General features: G+C 46.7%; 1 protein-coding gene across 1 annotated transcript in view; it reads left to right on the top strand.

The window, feature by feature from the left end:
* The window catches only part of LOC110487602 (glutamate receptor ionotropic, NMDA 2D), a 53,411-nt gene extending 36,578 nt beyond the window's left edge, over positions 1-16,833 (top strand). The window contains exons 6-14 of the mRNA XM_036971228.1: positions 880-1,088; positions 2,399-2,567; positions 3,104-3,257; positions 4,946-5,071; positions 5,307-5,536; positions 6,227-6,387; positions 6,936-7,123; positions 9,398-9,630; positions 11,156-16,833. Coding sequence (XP_036827123.1) covers positions 880-1,088; positions 2,399-2,567; positions 3,104-3,257; positions 4,946-5,071; positions 5,307-5,536; positions 6,227-6,387; positions 6,936-7,123; positions 9,398-9,630; positions 11,156-14,188 — 4,503 coding nt within the window. The 3' untranslated portion in view covers positions 14,189-16,833. The remainder of the gene's footprint in view (positions 1-879; positions 1,089-2,398; positions 2,568-3,103; positions 3,258-4,945; positions 5,072-5,306; positions 5,537-6,226; positions 6,388-6,935; positions 7,124-9,397; positions 9,631-11,155) is intronic.
* The last annotated feature ends 1,391 nt before the right edge of the window (positions 16,834-18,224 follow it).

The raw sequence follows: 18,224 nt of genomic DNA, 5'->3' as shown, positions 1-18,224 counted from the left end.
AGGCAGCTCAGCAAGGAAGAAGCCACTGCTCCAAAACCGCCATAAAAATGCCAGACGACCGTACTTTTTGGAAAAATGCCCTCTGGTCTGATGAAACAGAAATAGAGCTGTTTGGCCATAATGTCCATCGTTATGTTTGGAGGAAAAAGGGGGAGGCCTGCAAGCCAAAGAACACCATCCCAACCGTGAAGCACGGTGGTGGCAGCATCATGTTGTGGCAGTTCTTTGCTGCAGGAGGGACTGGTGCACTTCACAAAATAGATGGCAGCACGAGGAAGGAAAATTATGTGGATATATTGAAGCAACATCTCAAGACATCAGTCAGGAAGTTAAAGCTTGGTCTCAAATGGGTCTTCCAAATGGACAATGACCCCAAGCATACTTCCAAAGTTGTGACAAAATAGTTTAAGGACAACAAAGTCAAGGTATTGGAGTGGCCATCACAAACCCTGACCTCAATCCTGTAGATCATTTGTGGGCAGAACAGAAAAGGCGTGAGAGAGCAAGGAGGCCTACAAACCTGACTCAGTTACACCAGCTCTGGAGGAATTGACCAAAATTCACCCAAATTATTGTGGGAAGCTTGTGGAAGGCTACCCGAAACGTTTGACCCAAGTTAAACAATTTAAAGGCAATTCTACCAAATACTAATTGAGTGTATGTAAACTTCTGAGCCACTGGGAATGTGATGAAAGAAATTAAAGCTGAAATAAATCATTCTTTCTACTATTATTCTGACATTTCACATTCTTAAAATAAAGTGGTGATCCTAACTGACCTAAGACAGGGGCTTTTTACTAGGATTAAATGTCAGGAATAGTGCAAAAACTGTACTACTACAAGTGTACTTCCTAAATGGCTCTAAATGATCTCCTGCAGGTTGGCACGTGGCAGAACGGTGTTCTGGATCTCATTATCCAGCCCTTTTCACGCTACGGCTCCTTCCTCAAGCCGCTGGATGACACCCAGCACCTCAAGGTGGTCACCCTGGAGGAGAGGCCCTTTGTCATTGTGGAGCCAGCCGACCCAGGCACCAACTCCTGCATCCGGGACTCGGTACCCTGCAGACTACCACTCAACACCACCAAGTAAGGCCTGCTACTGGGGCGGATGTTTTACCATGACCATGACCTGATCATGGTCTAACCATGTAGATATTTAACCATGACTGACCATGGTCTAACCATGTAGATATATTTAACCATGACCAACATGTAACCAACATAGTTTAAATGTTGTAACTATCATAAGCCTAAAGGGTAATACAAAAATGATAATTGTGATTGGCTTATGTTGCTCCTTGTTATTGATATAGTTTATTGAGAGTGTGTTTAAAATACAATGTTTTACTCCACTCTACCTATGATGTCACATGGTTACATTCCCTCCCCTCAAGCCATTCAGGGAAAAGAATTGCAGGGAATTTGTAAAGATTTAGCAACTGAATTGCAGTAAATAAGTAATAAACCCTTTAGACTTTGAAAATGTCTTTATAATTGTCAAAGTAAATCTATGCCATGCGCCACAATGGTGCCCAGTGACCCTATGACATCATCAGCTTCATTGCTCTACTCTTGATTTTGACAAACAGCTCCGGGCTGCACACAAGGTAGAAATATACTTTGAAATATATATATTTTTTAAACGTACATTTTTGGGATGCAGCGTAGTCTAACCAGTAACCACATGCTTTGCCAGTTTTTTTTTTCATTGACATGCTGTTGTTTATTCTCTCTTGTACTCATTTATAAACTCTCACTCGGTGTTTCACAGTCTGTCCTGGTCTCTGGAGGTCTGTTTAGTCGGTTATGTGTTCCCAGCCTGTCTCTGATAAGACGTCTGGTAACAAAGCCCGTGGAAAAGTCCATCAATTGTATTGGCTCAGAGAGATTGCCCCAGTTAATCAGCCTGCTTTTAACATTCCATTGGAATCGCAACACCTGCGCTGACTGGTTGGTTATCATAGTGGGCATACAGGGAGGGACCACACATTGATATTTGCCCAGTTAAACTTAACTTTTAATATGTCAATAGGCTTTTTCTGTCGACATTCCGATTGTAAAGCTACATGCTTAGAAAGAGTCCACGTATGTCCTGTTAAATCTCCTCGTCCCCTGCTGAGGATAACCCACCCTGAAAAAGGACAATTAATCCAGTTTTTATGCAGTCCACCTCCTCCTCTCCTGTCTGTCCTGATATGCCTCCCTTCTCTAAAACTGAGCAGTCCAACTACAGGCAGTATTGATCCAGAAACTACAGCTCTCGCTAATAATTCATATGTTCACTCCTTGCCCTTCTGTGTCTCCCTTCTGTTTCTCTCTTTCCTCTGCCTCCTGTCTCTAACATCTCCCTCCCTGTCTTTCTCTCCTTCCCTCCCTCGCTCTATCTGTAACCACAGTGTGCCGGTGGATGAGAAATCATCGAAGCACTGCTGCAAAGGCTTCTGCATTGACGTCCTCAAGCGATTGGCCAAAATAGTGGGCTTCTCCTATGACCTCTACCTGGTGACCAATGGCAGACACGGGAAGAGGGGGAGTGATGGGCAGTGGAATGGCATGGTCGGGGAGGTCAGGGGTCATGTATTTCTTCTTCTCTCTTTCTTTTCGCATTCAGAAAAACGTGTTCAAGGGGTGCCATGCAATTCCTCCTCAAAATCCCCTGAAAGTAAACGGGAGACAGAATGAGACCAAGAACTGTCAAATAGATTAGTATTCCCATGGCGAAGTAACTCGGGAGTGTTTGGCGTGGAGTCTTGGGCAAATGCCTCGCTATTTCCAGGGAAGACAATCCCCCTCTGGGTGCCGGGATTAATACGGGTGGCTAACAGAGAAGGGATGGGGATGTGTCAACCCACATTCACAGTGACAGCACAGCTACGGGTGTGTTGCTGTGTTTATACAGCCACCGGGTGGCTAGGCTCCTGCTACTACCAGGTGCAGGTGTCCCTTTTCCCCCACCGCGAGGCTCCTTAGTTGCACAACTCACTCTCGGATCTCGTTAACGTAACCATTTTACTGCTGAGACAGCTGGAAGTGAGTGCCTGTGAACGTGAATGGGCCCATTTTTTTCTGTTCCTAACTGCAGTTCCCCTCCCGCCCACCAGGTGGTTTATAAACGGGCCGACATGGCCATTGGCTCCCTGACAGTCAACAAGGAGAGGTCAGAGGCTGTGGAGTTCTCCGTGCCCTTCGTGGAGACGGGCATCAGCGTCATGGTCTCCCGTAGCAACGGCACCGTCTCGCCGTCGGCCTTCCTTGGTGAGCAGGGCTGACTAAGAGCTTATGAAGGCCTATGAAGGGCATATGAAGGGCCTATGATGGGCTATGAAGAGTCTATTGTAACACACAATACCTGACATACCCCAACCAATGTTACCCCCCATTAACAAGGAAAACCTTGATTTCTCCTTCTTGGTTTAGTATTGAAGTTGCCAAGCATGGTTTTCACAGGCATCTCAAACAAAGGCCATAAACACGTCGATATTTTCATTTCCTCTTGTATTTTTCACTGTAGCCTTTGGTGAAATTCACTATTCCAATGGGCTATGCCTCCCCCTCCCTCCCTCCCTCCCTCAATAATGAAGGGTAAAGATATTTCAGAGTAAAATATGTCTCTAAGATAACACCTCTACATTTCAAATCGCGTCAGCCTAATTCCAGACTTTTCCCAAGCATGTAGAGACAGAGACTCAGGCTGCAGACAAGGCCGGCTTTTTAATCCTACAGCCATCGATTGAGACGTGATGGTGCGTCTATATCTGCAGCCAGATCTTAGATAATACAGTGTGTAATGGCAGCTCATCAGATATGACTCAGTATTACACAGTAATCTGGCCATAGGAGGCGGCTGTGCTGTAAGTGAAACAAGCTCGCTCAGCCAGCAACTCAAGTAGCACAGACTGGATGTGGTCTTAGTTTCAGACACTCAATCAGCACATAATGTATGTCGTTTTTTTCCCCCCTCTGAATGATCCATTTCAAACATGGATGTTTATCTATCTGTCAAGTAAGATTTAGTAGACAATCTGGACCTGTACTGTGTGCAACCTGGAGTTTCTTTCGTTTTTTTTCCCCCAAGGCCATTTCGTCTGATTCAAGGGTCACTGATTTGATTGTAACCTAAGGGTCCTTGGCTTGGTCTCAGTATGTCTTAGCTGGCATGAGCCCAGAGTAATCTCTTGCCAAGAAAATCTTGGATTTTCAAGCCTAACCCTTTCTGTAAGGTCGTTTTCTTGAGACCGTCGACCATTTTGTCATCCGTCTTGGGTTTGACCTTAATTGTTTTGAGCTTGTAAGTTACTCCTATATGACTCGGGTCAGACAGAATCTGAACCTCCAAAAATGAGACGGTTCCTTATGTTCCACTTGTGTAATGACAAAAAACTCTTCATTTCATGAAACACAATAATACATGTAATTACAGTGTTACAGTGAAATGCTTACTTACAAGCCCCTAACCAACAATGCAGTTTAAAAAATATGAATAAGAAATAAAAGGAACAAGAGTAAAATAACAATAGCGAGACTATATACAAGGGGTACCGATACAGAGTCAATGTGCGGGGGCACCGATTAGTTGAAGTAATTGAGGTAATATTTACATGTACTGTTGGTAGAGTTATTAAAATGACTATGATTAGATAATAAACAGCGAGTAGCAGCAGCGTAAAAGAGGGGGTGGGCAAATAGTCTGGGTAGCCATTTGATTAGATGTTCAGGAGTCTTATGGCTTGTGGGTAGAAGCTGTTTAGAAGCCTCTTGGGCCTAGACTTGGCGCTCCGGTACCGCTTGCCGTGTGGTAGCAGAGAGAACAGTCTATGACTAGGGTGGCTGGAGTTTTTGATCATTTTTAGGGCAATTTGCGATGCATCCATAGCTTCATTCTAAGTAGCAAGCTAGTGAGAACCTTGGGACAGAACCCTTGTCTTTGTGATGTGATGTTTCAGAGCCGTACAGCCCAGCTGTGTGGGTGATGATGTTCGTCATGTGCTTGTCCGTGGTCGCCGTCACAGTCTTTATTTTTGAGTTCTTCAGCCCTGTTGGCTACAACCGCAGCCTGCAAAGTGCAAAGAGTAAGTCATTTATTACAGTATGGTCATTATTATTTCAGGTTATCACCATTGAAGCAATTTAAATGGTCGTGATGAGTTATATGCCATTGTGAGTAACCTGGGGATATTTATTTTCCATTCAATGTCCATTTCTCTCTCTCTCTTTCTCTCTCTCTTTCTCTTTTTCTATTTCTTTCTCACTCACTGTCTCTCCCACTCCCCCCTCTGTCTGTCCCCCTTATCTCTCTCTATCCAGAGACAGGGGGCTCTAAATTCACCATAGGGAAGTCTATCTGGCTGCTGTGGGCTCTGGTCTTCAATAACTCAGTGCCTGTGGAGAACCCCAGAGGAACCACTAGTAAGATCATGGTGCTGGTGTGGGCCTTCTTCGCTGTCATCTTCCTGGCCTCCTACACGGCCAACCTGGCAGCCTTCATGATCCAGGAGGAGTACATCGACACTGTGTCTGGTCTCAGCGACAAGAAGGTGTGCGAGTGAGGAGGCCGTTCTGATCCAAGGCCAAGAGGGCCATAATGTCTGTTTCCATACCACAGCGGTGCCTCCATTTTTCCCACTTGCACATTACCTGTCTATGGATTGGTGAAGGCATTGGCTGGAGGGAGTCTCCATTATTGTTAATCCATGATGGGAATGTGCAAGTGGGAATGTGCAAGGTGGAGAATCAGGGTAGCGCCTGGAAGTCAATAAAAGTAGACGTTTTTTGTTGTGCTGAAGGTTGGTCTAGTGGCAATTCTGCTGCCACCTTCAGACAACTTATGCATTGATCCATCTCTACCTTTCATCCCTCTCAATTCTCTCCCTTTCTGAAGATCTCTGTACTTTGGGGGGGGGGGGGAATAGAAGAAGCCTTTTTACATGAGCTCTAAGGACGTTGGATGGGCACTGGACAGCACAGCCAGAAATCACAATAACATCTCAAAAGATAGACGCTCAACTTGCTGAGTTGGTGTGGGAGATTTGAGCCGCAACCCTTTTGAAATGTTCTCGTGTTTTGTCAGCTCTTTGATTTCATAACACGCTGCTTGGGGTATTGTCCACCTGTCCAACTTTCTTAGATCTCTATGCATGCATTTTTTACGATGTAATGTACTCTTGTCACTCAACATTTACCCTGAATCCCCACATCAACCTCTAGTTCTTCCTCTATCCCCTCAGTTCCAGCAGCCCACTGAGCAGTACCCCCCGCTCCGATTTGGCACCGTCCCCAACGGGAGCACGGAGGAGAACATCCGCAGCAACTACGCCAACATGCACAACTTCATGATCCGCAACAACCAGAAGGGCGTGGAGGAGGCCATCGACAACCTCAAGACTGGGTCAGTTTGTTTGTTTGTGAAGATGACATCCCTTTCATTTCATTGCATTCAACCAGGGCCATGTTCATTAGGCACCAAATGGAAAGAAAACAGACTGAAACAGGGAGGGACTACCTAGACTTGTCCAATAAGAAACGCACATTTTCGTTTTCCGTTGCATTTATTTTTCCCGTTATGTGCCCAAATGAACACAACCAAGCATAGCAACCGCTTAGCAACAATTATCTCCACGGGACGTCCTATCGTACTGTACTGTATGTGTGTTTGTCTCTCTGCTGGTGTCTGTAGTGCAAAATATGGATTCTGCTTACATTAGACAAAACATACATAAACTTATGTTGGAAGCATGAGGGTATTTATAACTAATTGTGCGCCTCATGCAGAGGAAAGACAATCACTTCCCCTAGACGACTTGACCACTAGCAGCCTATTCCTCACCCGGACCTGACGTACCGTGTTATTAAACCTCACATGATGCATTCTCACTTATCATCTCACTCTCATCCCCTCTTCTCTCTCCTCTCTCTCTCTCCCTCCCTCCCCTTCAGCAAACTAGATGCCTTCATCTATGACGCGGCTGTGCTAAACTACATGGCGCGGAAGGATGAGGGCTGTAAGGTGATGACCATTGGCTCGGGCAAGGTGTTTGCCACCACGGGTTACGGCATCGCCCTGCATAAGAACACCCGCTGGAAACGCCCGGTGGACTTGGCCCTACTGCAGCTGGTGGGAGACGGTGAGGAGAGAAAGAGGAGTGGGGGAGAGATGGACGAGGGAGAGAGGGATTGGGGACAGGCAGGAGAAGTTGATAAATGTGCTGGCTTGTTAGTAGCGGGCTGGCAGCATCAATCTGTCTCTGCTTTTGGTGGTGGATTGAAGTGAGAGAAAAAAAAGCACTTTCCTGCAGTACTTACTGCTTAATTCAGTTGAATGCTGTACGTATATTCACGGTTTTACAGTTTGTCCTACATACTGTACATTTTACAGTAGACCTACTGGTAATTGCCAAAATAAAGGAAACACCAACATACAGTGTCTTAATAGGGTGTTGGGCCACCAACAGCTTCAATGCACCTTGATCATACATTCTACAAGTGTCTGGAGCCCTATGGAAGGGATGAGATGCCATTCTTCCATGAGAAATTCCATCATTTGCTGTCTTGTTGATGGTGGTGGAAAACTCTGTCTCAGGCTCTGCTCCAGAATCTCCCATAAGTGTTCAATTGGGTCCAGTTCTGATCTGAGATGGCCACAGCATATGGTTTACATGGTTTTCATGCTCAACAAACCATTCAGTGACCACTCGTGCCCTGCGGATGGGTGCATTGTCATCCTATGGGGGCATAGCCATGGTAGCCAAAATAATGGCCTGCCCAGCATTTTTATACATGACACTAAGCCTGATGGGATTTGAATTGCTTAATTAACTCAGGAACCACACATGTGTGGAAGCACCCGCTTTCAATATACTTTGCATCCCTCATTTACTCATTTACAAGTGTTTCCGTTATTTTGGCAGTTACCTGCATGTCTAGTGTCTAGTTAACTTACAGTGCATGAGGACTGTAGGCCTAATCTGGGTCTGTGCAACCACCCCAGAATGTTTCACTAATCATCACGTTATACGAGGTCTTAAAGATTTCCATGCATGTATTCTCCAGTGCTGTATCATATTTTGTATTGTTCATGTTACAATTGGTGTTCCTATTATGGGACTTTTTCTTTCTAATAGATCTTTTTTTCTGTCACTCAATTGCTCTGGTTCTGTGATTTAAAAGGCGCGGTTGCTCCTTCGCTAATGCAAGAGGATGTTGCAGCTCCGTCTCAGTTCAGCCGTCTTTGTAAAGATCTCAAAGCGGGGTTATGACGCCCTGAGTTCAGGCTGCTGTCGTGATTTAGGATTGAATGTGAAAAGAGAGCGGGGGACGGTGGTGCTTATTGAAATATGATGAATGAGATTAGGAGTCTGCCACAGTTTATGATCATGCAAATTAGAATCCATTGTTGAAAACACAATTGGCAGTTAAGTATAGTGATTTTCGTGAACCAACATTTGCACTTCACTTTTTCCCCCTCTACTAGCACTGACTTTGCTGATAGCTACTTTATTGAGGAGGAATGTACTTACTATGACTGAGATATGTGGTTGTCTCACCCAGCTATTTTAAGATGGTTTCTTCTAACTGTAAATCACCCTGCATAAGAGTGTCTGATAAATGGCTCAAATGTAAATGTCAAAATGTAATCAGACAGATCACTAACTCTCTGACTGTGAATTCTTAGCTACACATTCTTGGAAGAATATTTTTGTTTGGTAGAATCCTTTTTATTGAGTTTTATTGGAGTGGATTATGACATTCTAGTCAACATGGTTAATTCCTGTTTTTCTAATCCATGTACCTTGGGCTTTACAATTGGGTGTCCCACAAGGGGAAATTAACCTAAGGTTAATATAGTTGAATGTTTCAGTGTTATAATGAACAGGGATTTTAAAACTTCCTTTAAGTAGCTCATTTTGCAATGCAGAGGGCTTTAGCTCACAGATGTGGCTGTCATTTCAATGCACGTTATCTGCTCTCCGCTGAGTACAAGCTCTGGCTTTTCCTTCATTATTCCTTGACAGTGTAACAGTTGTTTTTGATAAGGTACTAATGATTAGTGTGCGGAGTCCTATCAGTGTCCGCTTCCTTTCATCTTGAAGCACTGTCGGGGTCACTCTTAGCATGGGACATTCTGTATCCTGGCCATTTCAGACCTCCATCAAAGCTGTGCAGCTTCTATCTCTCCTCCTCTCTGTCTCTCTCTCTCTGTCTCTCTCTCTGTCTCTCTCTCTCTCCCTCTGCCTCTCTCTCACCCTCTCTCCCTCATTCTCGCCTCGCCCCCCGCCATGCAACATATCTCCCAGCTCCACCCTTTCAGGTATAAAACACTGCTTGTCTCATAACAAAGGCAGATAACACCTTCTCGTGGTTTTTTATTTGCCTCCCGGCCCCTCTTCTCCCCCCGCCAGACGAGATCGACATGCTTGAGCGCCTGTGGCTCTCTGGGATCTGTCACAACGACAAGATTGAGGTGATGAGCTCCAAGTTGGACATCGACAACATGGCGGGCGTCTTCTACATGCTGCTGGTGGCCATGGGGCTCAGTCTGCTGGTGTTCTCCTGGGAGCACCTGGTGTACTGGAAGATCAGGCAATGCCTGGGCCACTCAGGGGGCATGGACTTCCTACTGGTCCTCAGCAGGGTGAGTCACTGACTGGTGTTGGTGGTGGTGATACTGATGCCCCCTGGTGGTGGTGGTGATGGTAGTGGTGGTTGTGATACCCCTGCTGGTGGTAGTGGTGGTAGTGGTGGTGGTGGTGATACCCCTGCTGGTGGTAGTGGTGGTAATGGTGGTAGTGGTGGTGGTCATACCCCTGCTGGGGGTAGTGGTGGTAGTAGTGATGGTGGTACTCCTGCTGGTGGTAGTGGTGGTAATGGTGGTGATGGTGATATCCCTGCTGGGGGTAGTGGTGGTAGTAGTGATGGTGGTACTCCTGCTGGTGGTAGTGGTGGTAATGGTGGTGGTGGTGATATCCCTGCTGGGGGTAGTGGTGGTTGTGGTGATGGTAGTAGGGGTGGTGATACTACTGCTGGGGGTAGTGGTGGTAGTGGTGATGGTAGTGGTGGTGGTGATACTCCTGCTGGTGGTAGTGGTGGTGGTGATACCCCTGCTGGTGGTAGTGGGGGTTGTGGTGATACCCCTGTTGGTGGTAGTGGTGGTTGTGGTGTTGGTGATACCCCTGCTGGGGGTAGTGGTGGTGGTAGTGGTGGTGGTGGTGGTGATACCCCTGCTAGGAGTAGTGATTGTAGTGGTGGTGGTGATACCCCTGCTGGTGGTAGTGGTGGTAGTGGTGGTGGTGATACCCCTGTTGGTGGTAGTGGTGGTGGTAGTGATACCCCTGCTGGTGGTGGTAGTGGTGGTGGTGATACCCCTGCTGGTGGTAGTGGTGGTGGTAGTGGTGGTGGTAGTGATACCCCTGCTGGTGGTAGTGGTGGTGGTAGTGGTGGTGGTAGTGATTAGATTAGTGCGATGACTCTCGTTTTCCATTAAGACGTATTGGTATTGAATGAATCACCTTCAAGTAAAGGTGATACAGCTGTTATGATTTACATGGCCCCGCCATTCAACGCACTTAATCGATAATTGTTGCCTATCAGTCTTTTAAAGCAGTAAATTACTTAGTATTAGACCTGTCACAAGTTCTTCTTCCACCCTCATTAGTATTTTGTGGTTAGTTTCCACCTCCCAGAGTACAGAGTAGAGATATTGCCTAGAGCAGCATCCGCCATATTCATGGCACGTCACATTTTATGCTGGAGGGGAGAGAAAGGACAGATTATTCAATCAATCAATCAAATGTATTTATAAAGCTGTTTCTACATCAGCAGATATCACAAAGTGCTTATTCTTTTTTTAAAGAGTCAGTTGTGACTTAGTGTTTGAGCAGTGCAGTGGGAGCTCCAGAGTACATAGCACACTAGGTGGTAGTTTAAAAAGATAAATTGAACTGAAGCTTGAGTGCACCATAAATGCAGACACTGAGGTAAGTGTATTCAGTCTTCTATGGGGACACATTTCTGCCACAACATATGTACATATGGAACCTAGTTTTAACTCACATGTTTTTAAGCGACTTTCATAAGTATCAATATTCTCATCAAGGGATACTGGGTGGTGTAGTTTGCTAGATGTATCCTAATGAGCTTTCCCTTCCCTCTCTACCCAGGGTATGTACAGTTGCTGCAAGTTTAAAGATGAAACCATCTCTGGAGGCCTAAAAAACACACTTCCCCTATATCATAGTGTTCCCACAATGCCGCCTCCACCCCAGTCCCACATCTCAGCGGCTGTAACCTGTAACACTACTCTTGCTATGGTGCAGCAGCAGCAGATGCATCAGCAGCAGCAACAACCGCAAGCATACAGCATGCTTCCCGCTGCATCTCCTCCAACTACTGGGCACTCTGCAATGGCCATTGGGCCATCAAACAGTCCCCTTACGGAGGGTCCTATGCCGTGCTCCACTTTTCTGCCTCGTCATGACCGCAGATTGGCTGTGGTAGACCGCTGGAACCGTCCCAAGCCCAGCACGGACAAGCCTATTGGTGGCAGCGGTGGGATCCCAGACATGGCACAGTTTCAACAGGGCTTGCCCCCTCACTGGGCTGGGGGAGCCGGTGGAGGGGACGGGGGCCTGGATGAATACAAGCGATATTATGGCCCGATCGATCCAGAGGGCTTAGGGGCAAATGCTGACCCACAAACAGGTGGCTCTCAAACCCCCAAAATGAACCAGAGGGGAACAAAGTCCTCAGGAATGCCACGGCTACCTTCTAAAGGACCGCCCCCTTGGCACTTCATGTCCAAGCCCCCTCTAGCTCTCCCCTCATCCCCACATCGGCCTCTATTTTGGAGAAGAGGTAGCCTCCCTAAAAGAAAGGGCTCCGGGGGGCCTCTGTATGAGAACATCCTCCCCCTGGGGAGAAGAGGGGGAGGGCGGTACGGTGCAAGGGATGGAGGTGGCAGGCGAAGCCGTCGCCCTCCCCCACTCCTTTTGCCTGTCCCTGTCTCGTCCCCTGCCCACACTACACCTACCACTCCCTCTCACTCCGCCCTCTACACCTCGAGCTCCTGCTCCTCCACCTCATCCAGTTCATCCTCGTCCTCATCCTCCGTCTCCCTCTCCCGCTCCAACTCACCCTCATCCTCCAACACCTCATACACATCGTCCCAGAGTTTTAAGTACAGGGCCGGCAGTAGAGATGTCGAGGACATCTACGACTCTGATGAGCTGACAGAGGAGTCTAGCCTCCTGCTAGTACGGAGAAAGGGCAAATCCCGACGCATGTCCTCTCGCTCACTGCCTTGCAGTCCGCCCCCTCCGCCTGTGCCACCCCGCAAGCCTCGTCTACAGTATGAGAGAGAGAGGGCAGGGAGCCAGCTAGCCCAGCTGCAGGAGTGGTGGGCCTCCTGGGGCGAGAGAGAAAGATGTAGAGGAACAGGAACCAGGGCCGAGGGGAAGGAGGAGAAACGGCATCACAAAGAGAGCGAAAGGGAGAGAAAGAGGAGGAAGAAAGGCCGGAAGAAAAAAAAGAGAGAGGAGAAGGAGAGAGAGCGGGAGCGCAAGCGGCGTAAAGTGAAGAAGAAGAGGAAGAGAGAGGAGAAGGTGAAGAGAAGAGACCGGGGCAAGCGGTCAGAGCACGAGGAAGGAGGTGGTGAGCAGAGAGGGCAGCTCAAAGCGATAATGCAAGAGGCCTACTCCTCCTACCCGGCTCCGAGGCGTGACTCCATGCGGAAAAAGAGTGAAGGTTCTATCAGAAGTTACGGATGGGATATTCCAAGGGATGAAGAGAGGAGAGAGAGAGAGGATAAGGAAAGAGATGATGGAGACAACACTAGAGGCAAGGAAAGGCACAGAAGTCCTCACTCTCGCCACAGGCATGCAGATAGGCCTTCCAGTTCCAGCAAGCAGTACCAGAGCTCCAGTAAACCCTCAACCGCTGTCAAGTTCTGGGGAGCGGGAAACCCATCGTCAGAGACTCCTTCATCTGCATTTCTACCACTGATCCCTCTCTCGTCCAGGCGCAGGAGTAAGGGTTCAGATAGAGAGGCCCTAGGGAAAGAAGGGGAGAAGCGCCCCCTGTTGGGAAGGAACGAAAGAGTGGAGGTTCACACCAAAGAAGGTCTGTCGTTTCATGAGTGGGATTCCGAAGATGAGGATGACGATTCCAAGGAGCAAAGGAGAAAAGTGGAGCAAGAGACGAGACACGAAAGAAGAAGAAGGACCGCATCAGAGTCCGAAAGGGAACGCGATAAGGTGGTGGGCATCTATTCCGACGACGACGGCTCCTCGGGAGAATTCGGAAAGTTTGAAAGGTACTGGGATGGTCATGAGGGTAGGGCGGTTGGGGGCATAGGAGGGGGAGGTTGGTTTTTCGGCACTTATCCCGCCAGAGAAAAAGCTGGCAGTATAAACAGTAGGGATGACTCATTACTGAGGCATGGGGAGGGATGGGGGGGAGCAGGGATAGCAGGGGAAGGTGGCTGGGGATCAGGTGGAGCCTGGGGTTCAAGGAGGATAGGTGGTACACAGTGGCCTCCACCTCCATTGACACCACCAGCTCCTCGAAGATACTGGTCCGTGGACAAGCTTCCCGTGAAGGAGGAGAAGAAAGGGAAAAGGAAGGACAAAGGGCGCGGTAATGTGGCTTGCAACTGTCAATCGGCCCTCGAGCATCAACACGCTCACTCTAAGTGGGCCAAGGTGAGCTCTCGTAGCCAGGAGGAGCTATTTCTACACTGTCAACGTTTCGGGAGCAGCGCCAATTCCAAACGGCATTCCTCCAAACCCGACCGGACCCAGAATCAACCCATATCGGGAAGCCAGTCCAACCTCAGCATCCAGCGAACACAGCGGACGGACCGCATTCGGCAGTCCTCTACATCGCAAGCCCTCATACCCTCCCTCCCTCCACCAACACTCCCAGCCCTTCCTGCCCCTCCTTCTGCATCCCATCCCATCCACGTCCCTCTTCCCACCTCGTCCTCTTCGGTCTCATCTCCCTCTGTAGTATCCTCCACCCCAGGCGCCCCCCAGCCGTCTTCTATGGCTTCTGCTAGTGCCAAACTCCTGTACCAGAGACTGCGCTCAGTGCCCCAGCCCCAAAGGTTACAGTCACCTCACCTGCCCCTCAAGGCCAAGAGCCTCTGCTCACGGAGGGGGTCCGCACACTTCTCCAGTGTGGAGAGCGAGGTGTGAGGCGAATCATAGACACCTACCTGGGTAGGAACCGCTGACCTATTCAGAAACGTTGGGTCATGACTGTGTGGCAACAGCAGTCCTGTAACTCAGCCCCCTACAACTCTTGCACAACCCCCATTGTCCAGTGAGAGGGAGTGCACAGCAATGTCATGTTTACTGGGGCTCTCTTCATTCCGGTCAGAGTATCTGAAAGACTACATGTGTTGTTGGTTCAATGAAATTGGTGTCCAAAGTGGGATCTCAGAAATGGGTCCGTCCTCTTGACACGCCGTGTCTTTGGGTCTTGAAGTGAAGTGGTTATTATTGTGAAATTATATTTGCTCTTGAGGGCTCAGGTACTCATTCATAGACCTCCCTACTGAGGGTTCCAATGCAGAAACATTTGATTTACATCCCTTAACATTAACCCCTAACTTTCCTTTAACTTTCACAGAACTGTGAAGTCTGGGGTCATGTATGTTCTATATTTCACTTTTAGGGAGAATAGAATAGCAGCTAGCCCTCTCTGTTTTCCCCATTCACCCTCTCAAACTCATATTTGATATTCTGTGTGTCTGCGTTTTACTGTGTTTGTATTCTTGACAACAGGGTAAGTCGACTGTGACTGACCTTGTACTGTGCCAAACTTCAGCGGAGCTTACATACAATGCTGTTTCATTTATACCACAGGTACTCTCCCATTCATGTCCCTCTTGAGCAATACATTACCTGCACACCAACAGTTCATGCATTTTATATTTAAAAAAAGGTTAGTTTACTATGTGTTATTATAATAGGAGACAAATGTATTAATTATGACAAAATGTAAGCACTGTGCTGTACTATACTGGGTACACGCGAAACGTTTTTCAACTACCTAACGTCATTGGCAGCCTTCCCCCCCCCATAAGACAGAATGTAGCCTTGACCTAGTCTGCTGCAACGATGAAGACACTTTAAGATTGTAGCATTTGGGGGGGGGGGGGCACTATGTGGAAAACCATTGGGTAAATGCTAGATTGAATTGTCGGACATGTGGCCGCACAGATGGTCAGAATGAATTCTCTGTGTCCCAGCAATGATGTCAACATGATTAGGTGCCTAAAAGATGCTACCAGAGATGCGTTTGTAAATCTGTAATCAAGAGCTAGCTTATTTATAGCAATTTGACTGCAAAGCCGATACCTGCATAGTAAGGCGTACTTTCAAATCAGCCCGTTATCCACCCACCTTTAGCATTAGCATAAGCAACAGGAAGTTGAGTAGCGGAGAGTGAATACTGCTACGACTTTTTTGTGCATGTTGTCAGTCACCCACAAGGCTAGTTCCATCTTCTCCATATAGTCTGTTCGGTTCATTCGTCTGTCTGCGACTGCATCTGAGCCATACTTCAGCTGAAGAAAAAAAAAGTGAACACAAAATTGTGTCGTGTAAAGTTTTGTCTGCATTTCTTTGAATATCTAGATGTATATCACATATATATTTGTGGAGTTGGGTAGCATTAGATCAATTATTGTTCAGCATCTTGATATGAGGATATTGTTTGTCATTCCAGTGCCATTAGATAAGATGTGAAGGAAAAATGCACCCACAACTGGGAGTGCTCGCTGTTGCTAATAGTATAGTTTTTCATTCTTACAACCTGGCTAACCCAAGAGCTATAGGAACACAATGGAAGCAGTGCTTTGCTTGTTACAATCAACAGCTTACAAGAATCCAATGACGAGGCTAACTGTGGGCGAAATGTTACCTGCCAAGGTATTTGTGCCACCAATGAACCGAAATATCTGCCCCTTATGTCTATTTGTTGTGTTGATGAGTGTCTGCAATTGTAAACTGTTATTTTTATCGGTGAATATTTATTTCATCTCAATAATAGCATATCTATATATAATAATATATTTCAAAGGTAAGATATTATACGTTAAGTTTGTCTACTAAATTGATAGTATTATCTCGGAAGCTGTATTTTTGTCTGTCCTCAAAACCCAGTGAACTCAGAGACCAGTACTTAACTATGTTCTTACTGACCAACAACCACGATTAGTTAACAATGATATTTGCGATGTGACTGAGGTGTGTGTCTGACGACCGTGTCACTGTAGTAGTGTGAGTATGGGCCTTGGCTGTAACACGTTATTAATAACTATTGAATTCTAAGGTATTTTACCAGGGCATACATAGCCTGTCCAACAACATGACCGTCTGGTGAGATACTGGGGCCTGGATTCCAACTGGACCAATGTGTTGAGGTGTACAGTGACTTCTTTACGCACAATATAGCCTAGCGGGCATCAAATGGCTTTTTTTTTGCATCATGCAGCAGTATACTATCCATCGTGAGCCATCCCAGGACTGTGGTGTGTGCTTTCACTCTGCAAAGATGCATCTGTCGTGCTGAACTCAACAAAAACACTGTGTTCCTCCATATTAATCCCCACTGTAGCGCCCCGGTCCAGCGCTGTCTCTATCCGCTAACCCGGCGCGGTCTTTACGCCACACTGTGTCCAGACGGACTTGCACTGCGTCACTGTGTGAGAATCAATGTGCCATACTGGAGCAGAACACAGTGGTCATGTTGGGCTGCCGCACCACTGGAAAGACGATACTGTGCTGTACTGCAAGCAGAACAGAATAAAAAATAATTTTCATATTAAAACCTGTTCCGTCCGTTGAGATTTGTCTTTGTGTCGGCGTCAGAGGAGCGGATGCGGGTGGGATGATTGGGAAAGCATGGAGAGAGAAAGTGATCTGTTCACATATCTCCACGAGGACATGTTGTTGCGGAACACAGCCTGTCCTGAGAAAAGTACAATGTTTTACCACAGCAAGTGACACCGTAATGGAGGTATTAAAGATAGGTGTTCTCATTCACACACAGAGGCACCACATGAAAATGGTTCGCGTCCAGTTCAATTCTTTTACAAGTCATTTGTCATATGCACAGGAACACGTACGCGTGGTGTTCACATTACAATGAAATGCTTACTTGCAGGTTCACCTCTCAACGATGCAACAACAATAAGAATAGAATTGTGGTAAATTGAAACGAAGGTCCAAAGTGTTGACTGAAATGTGTTTTTTTTTTACTATGTACCAGCTCTGGACGATGCACACTCATACACACATACCGACTTATATGGAAGCTCATTAATGCCATAACACATTTAATTGAGATGGAGCTGCTCAACAGATCTTGGAGCACTTACAGTACAGTGCATTGTTATGAGATGGCTGGGGCCACTATTAAACACCTTAATGGAGGTTGGTTGACAGCCATTTTGTGCCAGAGTGCCTTTCTACCATCACCCCTCACCGTGAGGAGATCAGTTATCAACCACCCAGTTGAAGTTAAAAATGATTTGTTGGATCGTTTATAACAGGTATTCCCAAATTGGGGTACGGGGTACGCGCAATTCCGTTGGGGGTACGCCAAATAAAATTGTGATTCACGTTTTTTTTTAAATAAAACTATAAATATTTTTTTTATTCACATTTTCAAACAGTATGTTTATATTTTCCAACGGGGCTATACATTTGGTTGAGTTTTTTTTCACACAGGTTTTTTTTTGCCTCGTTTCACTGCCAAAAATAATATTAAAACATCTAGTGTAGAGCGAAATAACAACACAATGTCAAATACAGCTAGCCTAGTCAAATAATTAACATCCAATCACATTAACCGTTCCTCTCTCGCGGGAAACCTTCACTCTTGCGCAGACATTTAGAAACGAAACATGACAATTTGAAAAATTAACCACGGGAGTTTTTTGCGTGAGAATAAAGACGATGAGAATAAAGACGACTTTCGAGTAGTAAGACATGTAGAAAAGCAACAGATACCATTAATAAGAAGGGGTTAGAAGCGTCTTATATGGTGAGCTACCAAGTGGCTAGTACAGGCAAGCCCCATACTATTGTGGAGGACTTCATTCTTCATGCTGCCGCGGATATGGCTGGGACAATGCTGGGGGAAAAGGCCAAATAAACGATACAGACAATGCCTTCATCAAGACATAGTTGAGTGGTAATGCGCGTGCAAGCAGTTGCTCCC

Source organism: Oncorhynchus mykiss, chromosome 32 (assembly GCF_013265735.2).
Source record: "Oncorhynchus mykiss isolate Arlee chromosome 32, USDA_OmykA_1.1, whole genome shotgun sequence".
In the NCBI taxonomy this organism is placed as follows: Eukaryota; Metazoa; Chordata; class Actinopteri; order Salmoniformes; family Salmonidae; genus Oncorhynchus; species Oncorhynchus mykiss.
The sequence above is the reverse complement of the archived record's forward strand: the minus strand, read 5'-3'. Positions and strand labels throughout refer to the sequence as shown.